General features: G+C 41.4%; 1 protein-coding gene across 7 annotated transcripts in view; it reads right to left on the bottom strand.

Moving 5' to 3' along the window:
- The window catches only part of RALGAPB (Ral GTPase activating protein non-catalytic beta subunit), a 99,148-nt gene continuing 76,192 nt past the window's right edge, over positions 2,464–25,419 (bottom strand). For 6 of the 7 annotated variants that reach the window (XM_021078132.1, XM_021078135.1, XM_021078133.1 and 3 more), the window contains 8 exons: positions 22,559–22,717; positions 15,033–15,198; positions 12,212–12,334; positions 10,800–10,936; positions 8,969–9,077; positions 8,131–8,209; positions 7,293–7,441; positions 2,464–6,520 (listed from right to left, as the gene is read on the bottom strand). In XM_021078132.1, coding sequence (XP_020933791.1) covers positions 6,327–6,520; positions 7,293–7,441; positions 8,131–8,209; positions 8,969–9,077; positions 10,800–10,936; positions 12,212–12,334; positions 15,033–15,198; positions 22,559–22,717 — 1,116 coding nt within the window. In that variant the 3' untranslated portion in view covers positions 2,464–6,326. The remainder of the gene's footprint in view (positions 6,521–7,292; positions 7,442–8,130; positions 8,210–8,968; positions 9,078–10,799; positions 10,937–12,211; positions 12,335–15,032; positions 15,199–22,558; positions 22,718–25,419) is intronic. The other variant, XM_021078139.1, reaches the window with a different exon arrangement.

Below are 25,419 nucleotides of genomic sequence, written 5' to 3'. Positions count from 1 at the left end.
ACTGAGCAGGTGACGTAACAAGGAAGTCACAGTGTCCTTCGGGTGAAGGGAGAGCTGTTCTGGATGAGTGGGCAGAGGCTGGGCTAGTGAGACAGTTTGGCTGCCAACAAAAGCCTGGCTTGGAGTTCCCGCTGTGGGATCTTCAGTGTCTTGGGAATGCTGGGACATAGATTCAATCCTTAACCCAGCACAGTGGGTTAAAGGCCCAGTGTAGCCGCAGCTGTGGCTTAGGTCGAAACTGTGGCTTGGATCTGATCCTTGGCCTGGGAACTCTGTATACTTCAGGGCGGCAAAAAAAAAAAAAAAAAACCAACAAAAAAAAACAACAAAAAAAACCCAAACCAAACCCACCCCCCCAAAAAAAAAACAAACACCCAACAAACAAACTAGGCTTCCAGGCAAGCAGGCCTGGGTTTGAATCCCTGTAAGATGCTATGGGGTTCACGTGACACCTCCCTAATCCTCCTGCAGGATGGAAATAATCCTCACCAAGCTGCAAAAAGCTAGAAAAACGGATACAGGTTTCCTCCAGGTGGGCGTTCATATGTTTGAGGTCAGAGAGTCCTCCTGGAGCCAGCCAGGCCCTCAAGAAATGACTGTGTAACCTGGAAACTTCTGCATTTTATTAGTGTTTTGGGTGAAGAGCTTCTAAACTTGAACCTTGTTCCTTTACCTCCCAGGTGGGCAGGGCACCCCAGTGCCAAGCTGATCCCGTCATTCATTCATTCGTGCATGAAGTAGTAACTAAGCCTCCATGTGTCAGGCCCCAGGATAGGAAGGAGGCTCTGGACCCCCCAGGGCCCCACAGCCCCTAAACTGGAGGGAGACTGGCCAGGCTGGGAGCCGGCCGGGTGCAGGAAGTCCGCAGAAGTGTGGTGTTCTCCAAGAGGGCGCCTGGCCCGCCTGCCTCGGTCTTTGCCAGCAGGGCAAGGTGGGGAGGCAGAGGCTATTATGAAACTTGCTTGAGTTCCTTTTGTAGCTCAGTGGTTAATGAACCCAACTAGCATCCATGAGGTTGCGGGTTCAATCCCTGGCCTCGCTCAGTGGGTTAAGGATCTGGCGTGATTGTGAGCTGTGGTGTAGGTTGAAGAGGCGGCTAGGATCTGGTGTTGCTGTGGCTGTGGTGTAGGCTGGCAGCTGCAGCTCCGACTGGACCCCTACCCTGGGAACCTCCACATGCTGCAGGTGTGGCCCTAAAAAGACAACGACAAAAAAAAAAAAAAGAGAGAGAGAGAGAGAGAAACTTGCCGATTCCCATGCTCACCCAGCTCTACTGAGTCAGCACCTCTGGAGTGGGAAGCTCAGCCTCCACACATCACTGGGTAACCAGTCTGAGGCAGACTGGAGACGACGGCATCTCATGGGGCCTAAGTTGGAAAGTCAGGCAGACCCAGTTCCAGGCTGGGGGAGCAGCTGTGGAAGTGGGTGGTCGACCTAATGAGACAGGGAGTGGAAAGACCCCCTTAGAGGAAGACACTGGCCCGGGAGAAGGGCAAATGGAGCCAGCCACAGTAAAAACGGGGGGCCAGCTGGGCTTGAGGGGTCAGTGTGTTTAGAGGGAGGCTTCGCTCAGATGTGGAATGACAGAGTCCCGAGAAGAGGAGGTCTGGCAGACGGCAGATGTGCGTTCAGGAAACACGGTGGCCTGGTGAGCTGTGCCACTCAGCGCCCAGGGGCCAAGACCAGGAGCTGGGTGGTCTGGGTGGGGGTAACTTTCTGGCACTGGGTCTGGAAGGGACTGGGCTCAGAAGGAGCTGGGGCAGCACAGGTGGCACAGGCTTGAGCCCACGTTTCCCTGCCAGACCGAAACAGGGCCACCATGCAATTGGTCCACGGGCAAGCTTTCCTGCCACCAGGACACGGTGGCAGGCCCTCAGGAGAGCAGGTGTGGACACAGGCCTGCAGGGGAAGCATCTTCCAGCCCTGGTTTCCAGGTGCTCTTTGGGGGGTGGGTGTCATGCATTAATGTCACGTGGAGTCAGTGCGGCCCTCGGCGGAGGCAGGCACAGCCTAGGCGTTAAGGTGCTAACCTGGTCCCGTGGAAACCTCTGCAGCCAACCCAACTTAGGCCCAGTGGGCAGAGGAACTCCGCCTGCCTCTCTGCTTTCCTGCCTGGCCGGCGCAGGTACAGCTCAGCTCTTCTGCAGGCAGGGAGTGCAGCTGGCCTTTCTGTGCTCAGCGGACGCAAGCCAGCCAGCAGCCCCTCGGCAATTGCTGGCCTCCCCAAGGTGGACCTTTGTGGGCAGTCTTTAGTCATAAAAGTTCCTTCTAGCACAGAAATCCAAACATTTTTCTTTTAAAATGGGTCAAATTTTGAGTATTCTATGATACTCTGCAGGAACAGGGTGCAAACCCACTAAGTTATGAAGGGCAGCCAAAGCAGGGCAGAGTAACTTCACTCTGCCAAGAGTAAAGCAGGAAGAGAAACAGCCCACCTGGTCATCAAAAGCACACGCGACATTCTTAGATAAGAATCTCCTTAAAATTTAATTGGCTAAATGTATTACATTCAATATTCCATGGGTTTCTTCTGGACAAAGGATCTGCATAAATACAAACGAGCCTCTGGGCCTTCTTCCCTAACCGACAAGAGGAAACACAGGAGGCGAGGGCACGTGGGACACCTTCATATTTACAGTTTGCCTTTACTTTACAGTTCAGTGCCAGAAATATTTACAGAAAATACAATAAGAAAAAGATCATGTCTTGGCAACATACCAAAATTCATACAAAGAGTGTATATGATTTCAAGCAAATAATGATACTGCTAATTTTTTTAGCCACAACTGCCAAGCCCTTCGGAGAAGGATGGTCTTGGTCGCTGCAAGAGACAAGGACTTGGGAAACTTGGTTTGCTTCAACAAATATTTATTGGGCGCCTACTGTATGCAAGGCACTGTGGAATCCCCAGTTAGACCTTTCCCTCACCATTAAAAAAAGAAAAGCATCTGAGAAACATGAGTTGATACTCTGAGAAAAACACTATACAGTACATGGCTTCTTGAGCTACTGAGAACCCACAGTTTGATTCCACACTGAGCAAGTGGATTACCTCCCAGTTCTCCATCTCAGGAAAAGAGGCCGTCACGGAAGTCCCTAAAACAGATCATCTAACGCAACCTACCGTTTCTTGTAAACATAGAAACCAACTCTTTATAGGAAGATATAACCTGAACGGGTTTTAAAATGCTGAATGGAGAACTACCAGCTGGAGTGTCAAATTCTCTTCAAAAGATTTTTTTTTTTAACCATCTACCACAAAATGTGTCTTTGAGCAAGGCTGAGGCCCCTTTTCTTTGGGTAAAGTCCCATCTTCCAATAGAAATAAATACTCCTGAAGACTCTGACTCTCTAAAATCACGCTGCAGAACCTGCCAGATGCTTCCTTGGTGTATACAGAAAGTAACCGCTCATGAAGGCTACAAACACACAACCTATAGGCAACTGACATTATTTGCCAAAGATGTAGGTATTTTGTTTTTTATAAATGAGTCCAGAGAGGAACGGGCTGCCCCCGGGGACCTGAAGGCCCGGAAATGGAGGACAGCATGCATGCGTGTTGTGTATATATCGCCAGGACAAGAGGGGGTCTTAGGAGGAAGCACAGGACAATAGTGAGAGCCGGCCGAACAAGACAAGGCAAAAGCCCTCCTCACTGTCCTCAATGGCCCTAATCAGAGAGGGGAGAGAGCCCCCATCCCCCAAATGGGAGAAGGGACCACAGAGGGCTATCTGCCTCCATCTTTGGGGTAATGCTTTTCTTGTCACCAAATGCCACACTGATCCATGCCTTGGTGCACCTGTCACATGCAGCAACCAACCGCTTAAGCCAAAGACCAAAATGATCCTGGTTTCCCCCCAAAGGTTCTGAATCTATGTTACAAATATATCAAGTGGACCACTAAAGATGATTATAGGGACTAAATATGCTCCTCCGGCTTTATTCTACTCAAAGTGATTTTTACAAAGGCAGTTGAGAGAACTCAGTGACCACGAAGTCAAACCCACCCTAGTGAAAGGGCCGAGGGTCCTCACCACACTCCCTTTTTAGGTAGATGTGATTTTGAGCAGAAGGACCCAGCACCTGACGAGGTATGTGCGCCCCATATTCTGGCTGTGCTGTACACACTGGGGTGTCACCCCCCCGGGGGCCACACAGTCCTGAGTCCATCCCTCCTTCCCTGGGAGACCCCAAAGTCTTCCAGATCCCAGTTGCATTCAACACGGTTGTTCCTGATTTATCAAAGCCACGAAAATTACAAAGAGCTGCCAGAAGTTAGAGCAAACGGAAGCCTCAGGAAGCCCACCCCTCACCCACACTCCACACCATACATCTTGGCGACAGCAGAGCTGTGCCAAAGGTCAAAGTGTTATCTGAAGCGTCACACTGAGGAGGTATACGTACATCAGTTATTTTTAACCTCTGGAATGTTATAAGCTGCACATTAATTTATAGACTTCTTTATCCACGTCCAGGAGAACGAGGGTCCATTTTTCCCATGAAATGTCAATCTGGAATTTCCACGAAAGTTGTTAAACCTCATCTTATGCCTGCCGAGCTACTAAGACATTTTCAGGGTAGAACTTGCTAATCTTATCATACACTCCGCCTCCCCCATGCGGCCATCTGGAAACATCCATTTATTGCCCAGATTAAAAAGAAAACCAATTATTGAATAATACTATACCCTGAATGGAAAATGGAGTCATACAAAGAGGAGGGTTACCTTTACCTGAGCTTAAAACAAACATGAAGAGGAAGGTACGGCAAACTTAAAACCAAGAGTTGCTATGCCCACATTTCCTGCTCAGAGGTGACAACAAAGTGTACACTTTGGGAACAGAAATACCTGCACAGGGAATTCAGTCCTACACTATCCCCACCTTCTAATTGAACTACCAAAAACATCAAACCAAACAGATCATTGTAGCCCTGACCTACAGAATCTACTGCCATCAGAGTCCAAGTGGGAAATCACCCCTTATACAGCTGTGATCACTCCTCTTTGGACTTTTAAACGCCACTTATTTCCTTAACATAAAATAATCTTAATAAAGGAGAAAGCACGTAAGAATAGGAGAAATGAGCGGTGTACACTCTAGCACTGTAACAGGAATCCTTATAAGGATGTTCTGGGTCTGGCTACCTCAAAACATTTATCCCTGGCAGAAAAGTAGCAGCGAGGTAACAGAAGTATTTAAAAACCCGGGCAGGGATTTGTTGTGCCTTCAGCTGGCAAAGTCCAGAAAACACGACAACAGCCATTTCTAAAAGCAGCCACCCAATGAGGTGGTCACTCGTGTTTGTCAATTATGATGAAATCCAGTAGCTCTCTGGGAGAGATCTGAATTAGGAGCGTTGAGAGGCTATTTCCTGAACCCCACATTAGAATCCTTCATAAACTACTGTAGTTTCCTGCGCGGTCCTGAAATAAGAGACAACAGATGAAACCAAATGATGTTCGGCCTTTGCTGTGAATTTATATTTCTTAGTATTTAACCAAGGAATTACAAATGGTTAGCCTGTCATTATGTCACTGAGCTAGGCAACAACGGAGAGCGTGGAGGCATCACTGCTGTCTTCTAACTTTTAACTCCACAAACTCCATTTGTATCCCCATTAAAGGACAGGGCCATGCCTCCATTTTTTAGATCTGTTCCTGGGCTGCCCAGAAACCGAGGCCTTCAGACAGATCTTTGCAGTGTGGAAAATGATAACTTTTTGAAATGTGGAGAGAAACTATGAAATATTTTCACGTCAGACTTCTTATCTGAGCAAAAACACTTATGTCCTTTTCTGTCTGTTTGACAGCCGGATGACACTGGATGACAAATGGACCTATGAGTGAGCAGAAAGTTGAGATTTTTTTTTCCCCTTCGCCTCCATCTACCAACATGAGTCTTTAAAACGTCTGGAGGATTCTGAGACACAACCTCCTAAAAAGTGAGGTATAAAACTATCTTCAACTTCTAATTTGCAAATTTGAAACTACCAATGCACGTGTTTAAGTGAGATGCATGAAAACCTTTCTCCTCAAAAGGCTTATATTTAACTAAAATTGTCACTTTTAAAAGAAAAGTTTATGGCTAAAATGTGTATCATCATTACCAGCAGGAATATGATTGTGTCTGGGAGCCCATTTCACTAGAAAGCCGAAAAGTCTTCTCTCAAATGGGTTTATAATGTGTCTCTTCTACTCTGGTGATTAAACAGTAAGCTCTTGGGGAGTGATTTATTTTATTTTTACAGTGATCACCTATCAAGTTGTTTTGCTCTGATATTATAGCCCCAAACTGGAGTTCAATAGTCCCAGACAGACAGTGGTCTAAGAACTGCAGTTCTTGAGTCCAACCTCCTGAAAAAGTGACGTATAAAATTCTGGCTCCAACTGCTTGTTCCGGTACTTGTTGACAATGTCGGTGATTTTCTGTTTCCGGCGGACATGTGGTGGACTGTAGGAGTCACTTTCCAGTCTCTTTCTTCTACAAATGTTAATTACAGTCTGCCTCACCAGAAAACCTTGAAAACAGAGGGTTTTAAAAATCAATGTGAAGAACGAGTCAGCGAGATGAAACAGTAACAGTAATAAAGTAGTCTCTGCAACTCAAAACTATTTCATCCCAGCTGCAAAACTCCTCAGCCCTGGAGAGACAAATAGAGCTTGACTAAGATAAAACTGCCAGAAGGAACAGAAGGATAAGGAGAAACAGAATCAAAATCTGGCCTGACAACCCATATCCTACCCTGGATTACAAATAACTATACTGGCTTTCCAATACTGGAAGTTTGTGAACCGTAGCTCTGCTAGTACTTCCTAGATGAAGCACACTTCAAAGAGAAGAAAACATGTTTCCTATTTAATAAGAGCCACAGCATTTTCTACATGTGGGACTTAAGCAATATCGCCAATTCCTTGTTTTATTTTTTTTATTTTTATTTATTTTTTGTTTTGTCTTTTTGCCATTTCTTGAGCCGCTCCTGTGGCATATGGAGGTTCCAAGGCTAGGGGTTGAATCGGAGCTGTAGCTGCGAGCCTACGCCACAGCCACAGCCACACGGGATCCGAGCCGCGTCTGCGACCTACACCACAGCTCATGGCAACGGCGGATCCTTAATCCACTGAGCAAGGCCAGGGATCAAACCTGAAACCTCATGGTTCCTAGTCGGATTTGTTAACCACTGCGCCACAACAGGAACTCTGCCAATTCCTTATTTTTACTTCTTTTTGCTTCATAAAAGTATTAAAGAAAAAAACAGAATCCTCAACCCTTCAGCCACATTTGAAACTTACCAAGTGCTCGCCTACTGACAATCATTCCATCCACAAGAGGGATGACCATGTTAAATTTTCCAGTGGCTCCTTGAATTTTTATCCGGAATAATCCAGTGTTTAAAGGGTGGATGAAAATGACAGGAACTTCTTTTTCAAGAGTAGTAGATCTTAAGAAAAGAAAAAAAAAATCCTTTTTGCCCTAGATACGCAAGAGCTGAAGTCCCCCATCAGTCTGCTCAGAATCCTCTTTCTGGGAGCCCATGCTTTTCAAAGCCTTGGGGCAGGCTTTTGAAAGTGACCCAAAAAAGAGCTAAAAAATGTGCTTAGAAAACTACAGGGTGGAAAGAAAGGCCAGAAAAATGCATTGTGGGGAACTATCAATCAAGCAATCAGCTATGGGACTTTCACTTAGTTCCTCCTTGCAGGGAACAAAAGTAGGGCTGGCCAGAGGGCAGCGAATTCCACCCACAGTCAATGCTGGAATCTCAGAGCACAAGTGGGAAGACCACTTGGGCCCACTGGGGGAATCCCTGATATATTCTTTTTTCAGCGGTTGGGGAAGGAGGTTGGTAGGACCTTAGTCTAGGTCAGTTGCAAGTGTCCTCCTTAGCGGAGGTGATACATGTGGGATCCCCAAGCGGTGTCTGTGACCTATACCACAGCTCATTAGCCCATGGAGCGAGGACAGAGATTGAACCTGCGTCCTCATGGTTACTAGTCAGATTCATTAACCACTGAGCCATGACGGGAACTCCCCAGAAGTCTTTATTTCTTGATTAAACTGCAATTTATATATATATATATAGGCTTCTTTATGCTTAAAGACAGTGTTGATAAACTTCAAGCAAGACTGTACCTCAGAGAAGTACTACTATTTGCAGTAGTTTCCACACCCGTACTGATTTCCGTCATCAGGTCTGCGAGAGGAAAGTTTTCTGGAAGAAGATAACAGAATTACAATTAATACTGCCCTCATAGGAAATCTAATTTCCTAATCTCTTCATATAGCAGGCAACAAATATATGGGCTGTGCTATCCTAAAATATATAATCCTAACTATTCCTCACAAATTAAAAGAAAATTCTCCCTCAGACATATTTTAGTTAAGTTTATTTAAAGCAGAGAGTTTTTAGAGAACATAATCTATAGTCTTGGAGGGCTTTAAAAAGGTCAGAAAGCAACTATCACACTTCCCTATAAACTCTGAGGCAGATGAGATTCTAGGATAAATATACATTTCTAATGTCCTAATGTAGCTTTCATAAAAATGATGAGAAACACATCCATAATAGAATCCCTAAGGAAAAATTAGTCTTTACACTGAAATGAGACAGTAGGGCCTGTGGAAAGCAGGTGAGGGACGAGCTCCTCTCCCCCTTTCCAGAGGTCCTGGGGTGACTGGGAGCTACACGCACTGGGACCAAATGGCCACAAACTACTAGCTGTCATACCAAGAAGAGCTAAAGGCTGTGTATCCATGAGTCTCATCAAATCTTCGCGGCTGAAGTAAGTGCTGTGACTATCTCTACCTAACAGACGAGTGACTTAAGGCTTAATGGAGTCCAGGCTTGCTCAGCTCCAGTCCCCGCTCTTCACCGCCACACCGGGCCTATGCTGTCACCTCCTTCAGACATTTCACAAGTCCCTGTCATCCTACTGTAATCTCACTTACGGACAAAGTCCTTACACAGTACCTATATCATCATAGCGTTCCACCCAGACTACAGAAACTCTTGTCTCAGGTCCGAGGGGAGGCACAGGGCGACCCTGAGGCAGCTTCTTCATTCTGGAACTGGGACTGAGCTATTGGAGGCAGAGAAAAGCAGAAGAGGGCAGAAAAAAAAAACTGGCTTAATAAAACTACAACCATACATTCATCAAGCTATCCAGTGACATAGCATCAGGGGATGGGAAATCACTTATGGAAAAAAGGATAATATAAAATACATTTGCAACCCCCCCCCCCTTTTCTTAGGGCTGAACCTGTGGCATATGGAAGTTTCTGGACTAGGGGTTGAATCGGAGATACAGCTGCTGGCCTGCACCACAGCCAAAGCAACACAGGATCCAAGGAGCATCTATGACCTATGACACAGCTCACGCCAGTGATGGATCCTTAACCCACTGAGTGAGACCAGGGATCGAACCCTCATCCTCATGGATGCTAGTTGGGTTTGTAACCTGCTGAAGTACAATGAAAACTCCAATCACTGACTGTAGATCTGACCAAAATTCTGCATTACCCGGCTTGTTCTCCAAACTGTATTCTGTGAAATCTTTTTAGATACAGCAACTGATGATTTTCAAAGTCAGTCTACTTCAGAGAGTTTTACATAAGTTAACTTTTTTCCTATATCAATTTTAAAGGTGAATCTCTTCTGTATTCTTTTAAGCAAATATTTAGGTTAAAATAATTTTAAGTGTAGAAATAGCCAAATTAAAATCCTGTAAAATGGAAGAATGGCTTCAGAAAAGTTTATACTTCTTTTGTCTTTTTTATTACTTGTTCTAAATCAATTTTCTTACTGTGAACTGATCCTTACTCCTGCTCTCACTTGGTCACTTTCCAGTGAGGATTAAGAGGTAACATGAAGGGAGAACACAGATAAAGATATAACATCTACTGATAAGGTAAGAAAAACATATAAAAGCAAAAGGCTCTCCTCTTGTAGCAGCTGCCGTGTTTCCTCACTCAGTGGGCTATTCTTCAAAATGCTATCTTCTGTATGTTGTCAGACTTAAGTTGAATTTTGCGTGATTAATGCTATAAGGTTATAGTAACTGTCGTACTTTTAGTGACTATTTCTGGGACCAAATAAAAACTTAGGTTGGAGGATTTCCCTTGTGGCACAGTGGGTTGAAGATGTAGCACTGTCACTGTGGCAGCTTGGGTTGCCGCTATGGTGCAGGTTGAATCCCTGGTCCAGGAATCTCCACATGCCGTGGGTACAGGCAAAAACAACAACAAAAATCTCAGGCTGGAGAAGGAATGAAAAAACCAAGCATGGAATCAGAATGGCTAAATCAAGAAAAACAACAGGGACTATATTAGAATGAATTATTTGTTGCAAGCTGAAAAAAAGAAAATGATGAGAATTTGATTTCAAAAAATTAAGATACTGGAGTTCCTGTTGTGGCCCAGTGGTTAACGAATCTGACTTGGAACCATGAGGTTGCAGGTTCGATCCCTGGCCTCATTCAGTGGGTTAAGGATTTGGCACTGCTGTGAGCTGTGGTGTAGGTTGCAGACTCGGCTCGGGATCCTGCATTGCTGTGGCTCTGGCGTATGCTGGTGGCTACAGCTCCGATGAGACCCCTAGCCTGGGAACCTCCATATGCTGTGGGTGCGGCCCTGGAAAAAGACAAAAAGACAAAAAAAAAAAAAAAAAAAAAAAGAGAGATACTAATGAATCAGTACTGCTATAATTACCTTCTGGGTTAAAGTTAAAAAGCTTTTCAGGCACGATTCTATAACTACTTCCATTCACCACAAATTTTTGGAGATATATCAACAAAGTGACTTACCCTCTGTGAGGAATTAAGATTGTCTGTGTGATTAGGGAAAAGCTCAAGTGTCAGGGAAGGCTGTTTCAGAATTCCTGGCATAAGATCCATATTTGAATCACTATCTTGATCTGAGACGTTACTTTCCAATGAATCGGCTATGGGGTAATGAAAAAAATGTTAATTATAATACCTACTACTTCATTAGAGCAAAAGTGTTTATATTATGCTGATTGTGCTAATTGTCCAACCTACGTCACTTAAGCAAAGCACTGTTTCTAGAGCAAGTGTTGGCAAACTTTTTCTGTAAAGACTCAGGTAATAAATATTTTAGGCTTCACTGGCTCTATAGGTCTTTATTGCATATTCTTCTCTGTATTTTATGCAAAGCCCTTTAACAATGTAAAAACCATTCTTAGTGTTCTGAATTTGGCCTGTGTGCCATACTTTGTTGGCTCCTGCTCTCCTAGGATGGTGCAAAGAGGCTGGGCCAGAGACATCAGGCAGGGACTCAGTCCACAGAGGACAGATGGGGCGTGGCTTCTACAATTAAGACGGTATGATCTCAGCCTTGAAATGAAGGCTAACAGCTGCTAAGACAGTGACCCAGAGACAGCGGTGGCCCCGGAATAAGAGCCAGGGAGGGAGGGGCTTAGAGAGCAAAATCAAGGGTCCAAGTACAAAGGTAGGGAGGCTGCCAAGGTAGGGCACAGAAAAAGTCACCAGGCTAGAGATGAGACTGTGAAAATGTCACATGTGGCACCCACCCTAGGGATGGTCTCAATGAAGAAGGTGAAGTTTTCCACCTACTGCCTGGTCGGGCACAAAGAAATGAGCTTAATTTGCAAGAAGCAAAGGTTCTAGGCAAAATAAAACTAAGAATTTAGACTGGGAAGTAATGACCACGCCTGAACTTTGAGAAGAACAGGCCTGACTGCCATTTTTCTAGGCTGAAGTTTCTCCTCCTCGGTGTTAGTAGATTACCCAGATGTTGTCGTGAGAGCCTTCCAATTGCAAGATTCTCTGGGGCTCCATATAAAGGCTCTGCCATGGAAACAGGGAAGCAGGTGGGGGCTCACTCATCATTAGGCAAAGAAAGAAATTAACTGGAAAACAGGGTTTCTACAGATTGGTTTATCTAATTAAAGAGACGCCAAAAAAAATAAGTCAAAATGGATCTCTTTTGCTACTTAAAAACTATTAGTAGAGAGTCAGTTTGCTTGTCTTTAACTACTTTCCTTTAGTTAAGAGGAGCTCACATCCCATACCTCTGCATAATCTAAAAGCTATCATGCCTTAGAAGTTGAAAAATGCCTTAGATGACTTCAGAATCTCTTCCAATTCAATAATACTGCACAAACCAGTGAATACAAAAAGAGTTCCATGCAAAAAAATAAACCCCAAAAACAGCGCTATACAAAAAATGCTCTTACTTAAGGACTCCACAGGAGAAGGAACCACGAAAGCTATTTCTGTTAGGGCATCAGCATAATACAGCACCTTCTTCTGTCCATTGAAAATGCTGGCCCCAATATCTTCAGAAGAAATCACTTCATCTAGGAATGAGAAAAACTATATTACTGCTCTAAAAAGTGGGAAAAACCAGTACCATCCTGCTTTGTGAAACTGTAATTGGTTTAGAAAGTGATAATAAATAAAAGGTATGTTTTCAACAAGAACCAAGTGGTATGTAAGAATAATGTTCATTAAATGTCTTTACACTAACTTTAAATCATAAAGTCTTAACTTCCTAGTTTCTGAAATGACGCTAAGTCAGACCACTTCTGATTGGCAGGACCTCTAGCTCATCTGTATGAGGCAGATTTAGGGAACAGTCTTTTTGGAAGAGGTCACAGTAATCAAAAGGGAGAGGACCACTAAGGTCCCTCTGAAAAGAGCTGGGGCAGGTGTCAGTGCGTGTTTACTCCTGCTTTCATGGCATTTCTGTCCCTGGTCTCACTCTACTGCCCCTCAGCTCTGCTCCCATGCCACTTTCCCCAATGAGCATTGATGTCATATGAAAATGTACTGGCAGTTTTGGTAATAGTATCTGCTCTATGCCAGTAAGATCAAGCTAACAAAGATAACATTCCTGAGAGCTAGTACAGTGCTCAATTAAAATGAACACAATGTCCTATTAGTAATACATAAAAGACTAACAACCTGACAAAAAATTGGGAAGAGGAAATGCACAAGTAGTTCTTAGGTTAAAAAAAAAAAAAAAAAAAAAGTGAGAAGACGCTATAACTCAATCATAATTAAAAATGGAAATTTCTTCACCTCACAGATCGAAAGATACCTAATTTGATGAGGATGTGGCAAATAAGTTTAAACCAGAGCTTAGCAAATTTTCTTCTGCAAAGGATCAGAGAGTAAATAACGATCTGCATGCCATATGGTTTCTGCCACGAAAAAACGAAAGCAGCAGTCATAACACATAAACAAGTGTGGCTGAGATCCAGTAAAACTTTACTTGCAAAAATAGGCATGGGCTGTAGTTTGCTAGCTCTTGGTTTAGATGGTGGGCAGGTTCCTGTACCTACTGTAGCAGACACTGATCACTGCCCCAGTAATCACACCCACTCCACCCTCTCTTCCTCTGCAGCCGGCACGGACTATAGGTGGGACTGACCCTTCACATCCGCTCTACCCTGTTTATATCTATCAGGGTCATTCCACCTCATCTCTCCGGCCACAGCCACAGGTTCAGGGTGGTCCAATCACTGTGTATCTCAGGGTTTGGGGAGAAGGGAAGTTCTGAGACCCAGCTAATCTCTCCTCTTCAAGCTAGCACAGTATGTGAATATGGAGCCTGGAACTGTCTTTTTTTGCACTACAAGAAAAGCCAGGCTGGGACAAAGCAAACACATGGAGAACGGAGCTAAAGGAAAACTGCAGAGAAATAGAACAAGAGTGCTGACCAAAGGCAACACACTCATCTCTGGAATTTTCAATTATATAAGGCAATGAATGACCCTCAAAAATCTAAGGCAGTTTGGTGTCAGGCATTCTGTTACTTGCAACAGAATATATATATACAGAATATATATATACACAATATACATACACAGAATATATATAATATATTTTATATATACAGAATATATATATATAATATATATTATATATACAGAATATATATATACACAGAATATATTACACACACACACACATTCTTTTTTTTGGCCACACCCACAGTATATGGAAGTTCCTGGGCCAGGGTTGAACCTGAGCCACAGCTTTGACTTCGGCCATAGCTGCGGCAATGCCAGATCCTTAACCTATGCCACAGTGCAAACTACCTCTAACACATTTGTCCAATTGAAAAATGTGGAAATCCTTTATCAATTCTACTTATGAGAATTTAGTCTATAAATACACTCAAGTATATATTAAAGGTTATATGGTAATTAAAATTAGAGCATATCCTCAAATACTTTGATTCAACCTTGGTTGAAAGTAGAAAAAAAATACACATCATAAGCTGCAACAGTATCTAATGGGAAGCCTTGAGTATGATCTTACTGATGGAAGAATTCTGCTAATTCAAAGCAATGGACATAGGCATTACCCACTTCAGAGAGGCATTATTAACTTTCCATTGATTTCAGAGCCCTCAGAACAAAGAGCTCCAGCCAGGTCAGGCAAAGGCCTTACATTTAAATTTATACTTGCTCTGGTACTTGTTATCCTGATTACAGTTCCTCGGGAGGATTTGCAGAGATGGGAATAAATCTCTCAGAGATAGTCAGCTATTTACTAAAAAATTTTTATATAGTATTCCAAGAATGTAACCTTTAATTACAGCCACAAAAACACACCTGTTCATAGAAAACTATATTTATTAGACAAAATACACTAATTAGGAAACTGTATTGCTATTGATAACCTAAATTTATGATAATATTGTTATAAAAAGTGGAATTTGTTCATTCACACTACAAAAAAGAAACTAACCTTGTGACAGTTACACTATTAATTTTATGTTAATTAATTCTATCATTACACATGTATAGAACATGTATGTTCATTGATATATACATATATGTATATAGTTTCTCCCCCACTTACACAGGAGACACAGAAGAATATACAAACAATTATTAAGTGACCTCCTGTGAGGATTAAGGAATGGATACTTTTCCATTCTCTTCCTCTGTTTGTTTTTTTTTAAATAAGACTACAACTGATAGGAGAAGGGGAGAAATAAAAAGGAATAAAAGAAGAAAAAACAAATGAGGTGATCGGTTTTACCTTGTTCAGGTCCTTCGCCATCATCGCAACTGTTAATAGACCAACTGGTGGAAACATGCCCAGTCCAACCAGGGTGTTTGCCCACATCTACTGACCAGCCAAGAGAGAGCAAAAATTCTAGGAAATGTGGCTGAACATTTCTGGAAGACTCCACATTCTTTAAAATCTGAAATACATATCAATCATCAGCTATAATGAAGGAAACAAAAGAGCATATCAAAATCACCTTCCTAAAAAGCAATTCACTTTGAAGTGTCTGGCAAATCAAGTCCAAGCTCAGAATAAACTAGGGACTATATCACTATAATTGAAAATGCAAGTTTCCGAGTTAGATAGATTTGGGTTCAAATCCTGGCTGGGTCTTAGGCAAGTTTCTTAACCCCGCTGTTTCAGTTTCCTCATCTATAAAATGGGAGTAATGATGGTTGTGAAGACTAGATGAGATAATACAGTCCTTCACTCCTTCCCTAGCAAAATAATTACTGAACCAGACATGCTCACCAAAAGTAAACAAAAAAACACTAGGTCCCTGCCTTCACAGAGTCTGATTAGTGAAAAACACTTCACAGGTATGTAATTATTCACTCACAAATCCTGACAAATGCTATAAGAAGTACAAACCTATTAAAAGTTCAATAATGATCAGGTATAATTAATAGATGAGAAGGAAATATCCTTCTCTTAGTCCAAAGAGAATGCAACCACTCCAGAAGAAATGAAGTGACTAGAAGATTCTCTCCTCTTCACCAAGTACAAAATTAATTCCTGGGCTTCTTACTGGCCTCAGAAAGAAAAGCCCCTTGTTCTAAAACAGTGATTCTAAAAAATAAATGAATAAATAAAACAGTGGTTCTCAAGGGGGTGATTTTGCTCTCCAGGGAACATTTGGCGATATCTGAAGACATTTTTTTTTTTTTTTACTTCCCTCATCTTATTTTTTTATAATCATTTTTATTTTTTCCATTATAGTTGGTTTACAGTGTTCTGTCAATTTTTTACCGTACAGCAAAGTGACCCAGTCACACACACACACATAAATATATATACATTCTTTTTCTCACATTATCCTCCATCACGGTCCATCACAAGTGACTAGATATGGTTCCCAGTGCTATACAGCAGGATCTCATTGCTTATCCACCCCAAATGCAATAGTTTGCACCTACTAACCCCAGATGTCCAGTCCACCCCACTCCTTCCCCCTCGGCAATCACAAGTCTGTTCTCCAAATCCCTGGGTTTCTTTTCTGTGGAAAGGTTTGTTTGCGCCATATATTAGATTCCAGATATATGCGATGTCATATGGTATTTGTCTTTCTCTTTCTGACTTACTTCACTTAGTATGAGAATCTCTAGCTCCATCCATGTTGCTGCAAATGGCATTATTTAGTTCTTTTTTTATAGCTGAGTAGTATTCCATTATGTATATATACCACATCTTCTTAATCCATTCATCTGTTGATGGACATTTAGGTTGTTTCCATGTCTTGGCTATTGTGAATAGTGCTGCAATGAACATAAGGGTGCACGTGTCTTTTTCAAGGAAAGTTTTGTCAGGATAGATGCCCAAGAGTGGGATTGCTGGGTCATATGGCAGTTCTATATTTAGTTTTCTGAGGTGCCTCCATACTGTTTTCCATAATGGTTACAGCAATTTACATTCCCACCAACAGTGTAGGAGGGTTCCCTTTTCTCTACATCCTTGCCAGTATTTGCTATTTGTGGACTTATTAATGATGGCCATTATGAGAGGTGTGAGGTGGTATCTCATAGTAGTTCTTTTTTTTTTTTTTTTGTCTTTTTTTGCTATTTCTTTGGGCCGCTCCCACGGCATATGGAGGTTCCCAGGCTAGGGGTCCAATCGGAGCTGTAGCTGCCAGCCTACACCAGAGCCACAGCAACACAGGATCCGAGCCGCGTCTGCAACCTACACCACAGCTCATGGCAACGCCGGATCGTTAACCCACTGAGCAAGGGCAGGGATCGAACCCGCAACCTCATGGTTCCTAGTCGGATTCGTTAACCACTGCGCCACGACGGGAACTCCTCCTCATAGTAGTTTTGATTTGCATTTTTCTAATAACCAGTGATGTTGAGCCTTTTTCCATGTGCTTGTTGGCCATCTGTGTATCTTCTTTGGAGAAATGTCTATTCAAGTCTTTTGCTCATTTTTCAATCGGGTTGTTGGCTTTTTTGCTGTTGAGTTGTATAGTTGTCTGTATATTTTAGAGTTTAAGCCCTTGTCACCTGCATTGTTTGAAACTGTATTTTCCCATTCCGGGGGTTGTCTTTTTGTTTTATTTTTAATGGTTTCCTTTGCTGTGCAAAAGCTTGTCAGTTTGATTAGGTCCCATTGGTTTATTTTTGCTTTTATTTCTGTTGCCTTGAGAGACTGGCCTAAGAAAACATTTGTAAGGTTGATGTCAGAGAACGTTTTGCCTATGTTCTCTTTCTTCTAGGAATTTGATGGAATCTTGTCTTACGTTTAAATCTTTAAGCCATTTTGACTTTATTTTTGTGTATGGTGTGAGGGTTCTAGTTTCACTGATTTGCATCACACCGTCCAGTTTTCCCAGCACACTTGCTGAAAAGACTATCTTTTTCCCATTTTATATTCTTGCCTCCTTTGTCGAAGATTAACTGACCACAGGTGTCTAGGTTTATTTCTGGGTTCTCTATTCTGTTCCATTGGTCTATATGTCTGCTTTGGTACCAGTACCAAACTGTCCTGATGACTGTGGCTTTGTAATACTGCCTGAAGTCTGGGAGAGTTATGCCTCTGCTTGGTTTTTGTTCCTCAGGATTGCTTTATCAATTCTGGGTCTTTTATGGTTCCATATAAATTTCTGGATTGTTTATTCTAGTTTTGTGAAAACTGTCATGGGTAATTTGATAGGGATTGCATTGAATCCGTAGATTGCTTTGGGCAGTATGGCCATTTTTACGATATTAATTTTTCTAACCCAGAAGCATGGAATCTTTCCATTTCTTCGAATCCTCTTTAATTTCCTTGATTAACATTTTATAGTTCTCAGCATATATGTCTTTCACCTCCTTGGTCAGGTTTACTCCTAGGTATTTAATTTTTGGGGGTGTGATTTTAAAAAGTATTGTATTTTTGTATTCCTTTTCTAATATTTCATTGTTAGGATACAGAAATGCAACCTATTTCTGAATGTTAACCTTGTATCCTCTTACTTTGCTGAATTCATTGATCAGTTCGAGCAGTTTTTGTGTGGAGTCCTTAGGGTTTTCTATATATAGTATCATGTCATCTGCATTCAGTGACAATTTTACCTCCTCTCTTCCAATGTGGATATCTTTTATTTCTTTTGTTTGTCTGATTGCTGTGGCTAGGACTTCCAGTACTATGTTGAATAAAAGGGGTGAGAATGGGCATCCTTGTCTTACTCCAGATTTTAGCGGGAAGGCCTTCAGATTTTCTCCACTGAGTTTTATATATTTGCTGTGGGTTTCTCATAAATGGCTTTTGTTATGTTCCCTCTATACCCACTTTGGTAAGAGTTTTTATCATTGAAGACATTTTTGATATCACAATTGGTGGGGTTCTGCTGGGAATCTCGTGAGCAGAAGCCAAAAATGCTGCTACATGTCCTATTTTTATAAAACAGATCCCATACAAGGAGTTATCTGGACCAAAAGAGCAGTAGTGCTGCTGCTAAAAATCCCATTCTAAAGGAAGGAAAATGATAAATCCTCTACAAATTAAAAATGACACAGGGAGAGGGTAGTGTATCAAAATAACCTGGGGAATTTCTTAAACATAAGATTCTCCACAGGAGTTCCCATCATGGCTCAGCAGTTAATGAAACTGACTAGCAGCCATGAGGATGACGGTATGATCTCTGGCCTTGCTCAGCAGGTTAAGGATCTGGAATTGCCATGAGCTGTAGTGCAGGTCGCAGACACAGCTCAGATCCTGTGTTGCTGCAGCTCTGGCATAGGCCAGCAGTTACAGCTGATTGGACCCCTAGCCTGGGAAACTCCATATGCCGTGGGTATGGCCCTAATTAAGACCAAAAAAAAAGATTCTCCAAAAATACACAAATGGGACCTAATTAAACTTAGAAGTCTACGTACAGAAAAAGAAACCCTAAACAAAATGAAAAGACAATCCACAGAATGGGAGAAAATATTTGCAAATGAAGTGACTGACAAGGGTTTAATCTCCAAAATAATAAAACCTCCTATAGCTCAATATCAAAAAAACAAACAACCCAATCAAACAATGGACAGAAGATCTAAGCAGATAATTCTCCAAAGAAAACATACAGATAGCCAAAAAACACATGAAAAGATGTTCAACATCACTCATTATGAGAGAAATGCAAATCAAAACTACTATGAGATACCACCTCACATCAGCCAAAATGGCCAATCATGAAAGTCTACAAACAGTAAGTGCTGGAGAGGATGTGAGAAAAGGGAACCCTATTACACTATTGGTCAGAATGTAAATTGGTGCAACAACTATGGAAAACAGTATGGAGATTCCTCAGAAAACTAAAAATAGAATTACCATTTGATCCAGCAATCCCACTCCTGGGCATCTATCCAGAGAAAACCATAACTTGAAAAGATACGTATACTCCAATGTTCATTGCAGCACTGAATACAATAGCCAAAACATGGAAGCAACCTAAATGTCCATCAACAGAGGAGTGGATAAAGAAGATGTGGTACATATACACAATAGAATATTACTCAGCCATAAAAAGGAATGAAATAATGGCATCTGTAGCAACATGGATGAACCTAGAAATTATCATGCTAAGTGAATTTAGACAGTGGGACACCAATGTCACATGCTAACACTTACATGTGGAATCTTAAAAAAGAATACAATGAACTTCTTTGCAGAACAGATACTGACTCAGAGACTTTGAAAAACTTATGGTTTCCAAAGGAGACAGGTTGGGTTGGGTTGGGGGAAGGCATGGGCTGGGGGTTGGGACGGAAATGCTGTAAAACTGGGTTGTGATGATCATTGTACAACAATAAATGTAATAAAACACATTGAGTTTAAAAAAAAAAAAAAGATTCTCTTAGCCCACTCCAGAACTTCTACTCCTATCAGCAGGGACAGGATCCTGGAATCACTCTTTTTAAAAGCTCCCCCAAGTACTGATGTAGCCAGTCCACAAATCACTGATGTAGTTCATACAATGCTAACCTTTGGTAAGCCCATCCAGTAGCCTAATTAAGCCAAAATGTGGGACGTTACATCTATTATTTCTCAACCCACTGGGTATCACTGCCAGGCCAACATCTCTTACACAGTTCTCTTCAGAAGTGTACTTAATTTAGTTCACCCATATCCCTTCATATTCTTACAAGTGCCAGAATACAGGTTTGACAGCCAGGTCTAATTTTCTTCCAATTAAAATTTTTATTCAGAAGTGAAACTTTTAGATAGACAATTTCTAAAAATTTGGTCAAATTCAATTTGCAGGCCACTGGCTGGCAGGTGGAAATCAATCTAAATCTACCCTGTGGCTAGGGAATGCAGGTCTCAGCAACTCTAAAGGAGGCCTCAGAGAATCTTTTGATTTCTAGTCACCCTGAGTCCCTAGAAAGCTAAGGAAACAAACTGGTGTAAGATTTTCCTTAAGGATTTGTGTCTTCTTCTACAGGTAGTAGAAAAATGGCCCCACTATTCTCATGTGAACCATACATTAGACTGCCTTCAAAATGGATCCCCAGCCCCTGCAATTAATCCACTTCTTGAGGATCTTGCAAAATTTCCACCAATCTCATCCCTGGTTACCAGCAGCCCACATTTTCCCAAGCTCCAAGCAAATTGGAACCCATAACCGATTTTGCAAAGAGAGAATTCTCTCTCACCTCCAGGGCCTTTACACATGATAATACTTGGTTAGTAATAATCTGCTTCTACATTTTTACCTACTGTCAATGTACACCTCAAACACTAGCTTAAAAGTCTTTTCCATGACGTCCTCTTCAAACCAAGTTAGGTTTTCTTGTTATGTTGCTATTTCTTGGGCCACTCCCGCGGCATATGGAGGTTCCCAGGCTAGGGGTCCAATCGGAGCTGTAGCCACCAGCCTACGCCAGAGGCACAGCAACGCAGGATCCGAGCCGCGTCTGCAACCTACACCACAGCTCACGGCAACGCCGGATCCTTAACCCACTGAGCAAGGGCAGGGACCGAACCCGCGACCTCATGGTTCCTAGTCGGATTCGTTAACCACTGCGCCACGACGGGAACTCCAATATGTTCTTTTTAGCACACTTTCCTATGGCTGTTTACCTAATCATCTCTCTTCCCTCTAGACAGTAGTTTTAGGAGGCCAGAAACCTTGTAGATCTTGTTCACCACTAAAACCATGGCACCTGACAGCAGACACTGAGTAAATATTTATTGAGTCAATAACATAAAAAGAAATTTTTCCTTTTCCAGTAGTTCACCAATAAGCTGAAATAGTGCTTCCAGTATAAATAAATATTCTGGGAAATTTCCTTTTTTTTTTTTCTTTTTAGGGCCACACCCATGGCATATGCAAGTTCCCAGGCTAGGGGCCCAATCCAAGCTACAGCAACACAGGATCCGAGCTGTGTCTGTGACTTACACCACAGCTCACAGCAATGCCAGATCCTTAACTCACTGACTGAGGCCAGGGATCGAACCCACAACCTCATGGTTCCTAGTTGGATTTGTTTCTGCTGTACCATGACAGGAACTCCTGGCCTTTTCTTGGTCACAGCAGGTAACTACCTACCTATTCCATGTTTCAACTATTCATCTCTGATACATACTTTACTCTCTTGCCATTTGCTCTCAGTTTTCTATTTACCTATCTTATTTGTCTTCATCCTTCTCCTAGTCTCTCTCTCTTTTTTTTTCTAGTCACACCCGTGGCATATGGAAATTCCCAGGCCAGGGATTGAACCCACATCACAGCAGTGACAATGCCAAATCCTTAACCTGCTAGGTCACCAGGGAACTCCTCCTAGTCTCTCTGTGACAGGTATCCAACAGTGCTTTACTGTGTCTTCTGTTTTCATCTTTTACCTTATTTCAGGTGTTATTTTACCACTATGGGTGCCTCAACTGAAACTATTTGTTTATGAAGTTACCTGGAAAGTGAGCTCCTTAAGAGAAAAGATTGTTATTTACTTCTGTACTCGGGCACCTTGAGTGAGCCACAGGGAAGATATTCAGTAAAAAGCGGTTGCTAGGTAATGAGGCCTAGCTTTAGCTTTTTGTGGTTAACCTTTGTTATTTTAGTTTCTTCTGTCTTATGAATCTGAATTCCTTAAGGAAAATGAAGATACTCTACAGCTTTTCTCTAAATCACATTCGCTAAGAGTTAAAAGACTCAGGACTCCAAGCATCAGAGTTTTCACTAACTCAGTTTCTGAACTGGTTCACAAGTCTTTAAGCATCAAGAATAACTCGTCTCCCACCATGGGTAAGCGCAAGCCATGTAAAAATTTTTAAATTTACAACATAAAAAGTTACCCCCTCAAATTCAGAAATCTTACCTCTTGGTTTGTTTTCTGACCTGGCTTCATATAGAAAATAAAAACAGTGTCGAAGGGACGACATGGCAAGAGATCCAGATACCCCATGTCATCAAAAAATCCAGGTATCGTGGAGTCAAGTGCAATAAGGTGAGGAGGTAGACGACTATTTGCAGGTTCCTATCACCAAAGGAAGAAGAAAGAAAATTACTGTCTCTTTTCACTATTCCAATTACAAAAGCAATATTTGCTCATGGTTTAATAAACACTAAGTAAAACAAAAAATTATAGAGTGGCAGGAATAAGCAAAACCATAACCCCAAACTACAGAAACTCTCTTTTTACTTCCTTTCAGTTCTCTCATTTGCCTTTTTTTTTTTTTTTGTTAGAGACAACTGAGATTGCACTACGAATATAATTTAAAATCCTATTTTTTCTATAACATATCATGCTTCTAGAAAAAATTGTATATGTATTTTTTTTCTTATTCATTGTTGGCAGAAAGGCAAAATGGTACAGCCATGCTGGAAGGCAGTTTGGCAGTTTCTTGCAAAGCTAAACATAGTCTTATCATACAATGCAGCAATAGTATAACTTGGTATTTACCCCACAAAAACTTGCACACAAATGTTTATAGCAGCTTTATTCACAATTGCCAAAATTTGGAAGCAACCAGAATGTCTTTCTGTAGATGATATATCCATACAATGGAATCTTATTCAATGATAAAAAGAAATGAGCTATCAAGTCACAAAAAGACATGGAGAAACCCTAAATGCAAATGACTAAGTGAAAGAAACCAATCTGAAGATGCTACAGTCTATATATGATCCCAACTATATGACATTTTGGAAAAGGTAAAACTGGAGACAGTAAAAGACAGTGGTTGTCAGGGGCTGGGGGAGGTAGAGAGGGAGGGATGACTAGGAAGACTGCAGTGGATTTTTAGGGCAGTGAAACTATTCTATCAAACACTATGATGGTGGACACACATAATGACACATTTGTCAAAACCCACGGAATTGTACAACACAGAGTGAACTGTAATGTAAACTATGGACTTCAGTTAATAACCCAACCGCTATTGGTTCATCAGTTGTTACAAATGTGTCACAACAATGTAAGATGTTATAACAGGAGAAACCATGTATGTAGAGAAGACAGGGTGTGTGGGAATTTTCTGTACTTTCTACCCAGTTGTTTTGCAAACCTAAAACTGCTTTAAAAATTAAAGTCTATTAATTTTTTTAAGTATTTTTGTTTTGTTTTCCCCCAATCCCTTATCTTCTTCGAGATCTTGATCTTGCCCAGCAGGCTATGCCATCCATGGATTTCTCAGGAAAGCATCTTTACTCTTTTCTAATTAGCAAGGATTGTGAGCTTGGTCTTCTCATCTATTATATAACATTCCTAACAAGGGTTGAGGCAACACCTTATGGTCAAAGACATACTATTTCTGCAGTCAAACAGACGAGTATTCCACACTATGAAATAAGTAAAGACTACAAACAGCCTCATGTCAATTCAAGTCAAATTTTGCCACTAGACGAATTTTCTATAAACATATAAAAAACTTCTGGCTTTCATTTTTCACTTTGAAATCATGGATAAGGAACTGTGGACCTGCAGCATGCTATAATATTCCTTATAGGACAAATCCGCCTCATTCTTCTTCTTCTTTTATTTATTTATTTATTTATTTTTGCTTTTTAGGCTGAACACTCAGCATTTGGATGTTCCCAGGCTAGGGGTCCAATCGGAGCTACAGCTGCTAGCCCAAGCCACAGCCACAACACAGGATCCAAGCTGCATCTGCAACCTACACCACAGCTCATGGCAACACCAGATCCTTAACCACTGAGCAAGGCCAGGGATCAAACCCGAAACCTCATGGTTCCAAGTTGGACTCATTTCTGCTGCGCCACGATGGCAACTCCTCCTTTTTCTTCTTCTTTTTATTAAATAAGCTATCTCATCAACTTGTTCTTTTGGATGATCCTCTAATTCAGGAAATGCACATATTTTATATCTCTCAATAACTTTTTAAAGTTTTCTCCTCTAGGTGTTTCTCCTAATACATTTTGTTAGGATAACGTCTGTCAGTAACACAACTATAACTGAGTTATTTTTGTATCATATTTTTAACTGTATATTACAGCTATAGTCATTAATATTTGTACCGCATGTGTGCTGATCTTAATTTTCATTTGCCTTAAACATTCTATTGATTCTCTTATGGCTGTCTAAATATAAAATATATTACCTGGGAATTGTCTTTTCCTTTCCTATGGTTTTTTCCTCTTACTTAGTTTCTTTTAATATTTCATTGACTTTCTTAAAGATGATACTATGATGGAACCTCCCTGCACATTTTTTTGAAACTTCGTGTTAATCTGTAATTATTTAAAAATTAAAATAATTTTCTACCAACTAAAAAACTCACTGTTAAAAAGTAAGCAAGGTAGATAGATATGCTTTACCTCTGGTTTTAACAAAGGATGGTTCTAGTTTCCTCATTTCCCATCCCATTTCTTAAACAGGCTGCCGTTTAGAGAGATCTACATTACTGGCCTAGGCAAAGTTTTGGGGTTTTCGTCTATTCATTAAAAAAAAAAAAAAAAAACTATTCATTAAAAAAAAAATCAGAGTGAATATTGTTTGACTGAATACTGACATTGTTTTATTGACTGATCTGCTACATAGGATCAAATTATTTTTTTAATAACCTTACTAATATTTACCAATAATTCACTCTCCTTGAGTTCCTAGGGTAAACCTTACTTGGTTGTAGAACCTAATCTGCTTAACATGCTGCTGAGTTCAGCTGTACTATCATTCTCCTTAATACTTCTTCACATATATGCATTAAGTAAGGCCGGCTT

The sequence above is a fragment of the Sus scrofa genome, chromosome 17, assembly GCF_000003025.6.
Source record: "Sus scrofa isolate TJ Tabasco breed Duroc chromosome 17, Sscrofa11.1, whole genome shotgun sequence".
Classification (NCBI taxonomy): Eukaryota; Metazoa; Chordata; class Mammalia; order Artiodactyla; family Suidae; genus Sus; species Sus scrofa.
The sequence above is the reverse complement of the archived record's forward strand: the minus strand, read 5'-3'. Positions and strand labels throughout refer to the sequence as shown.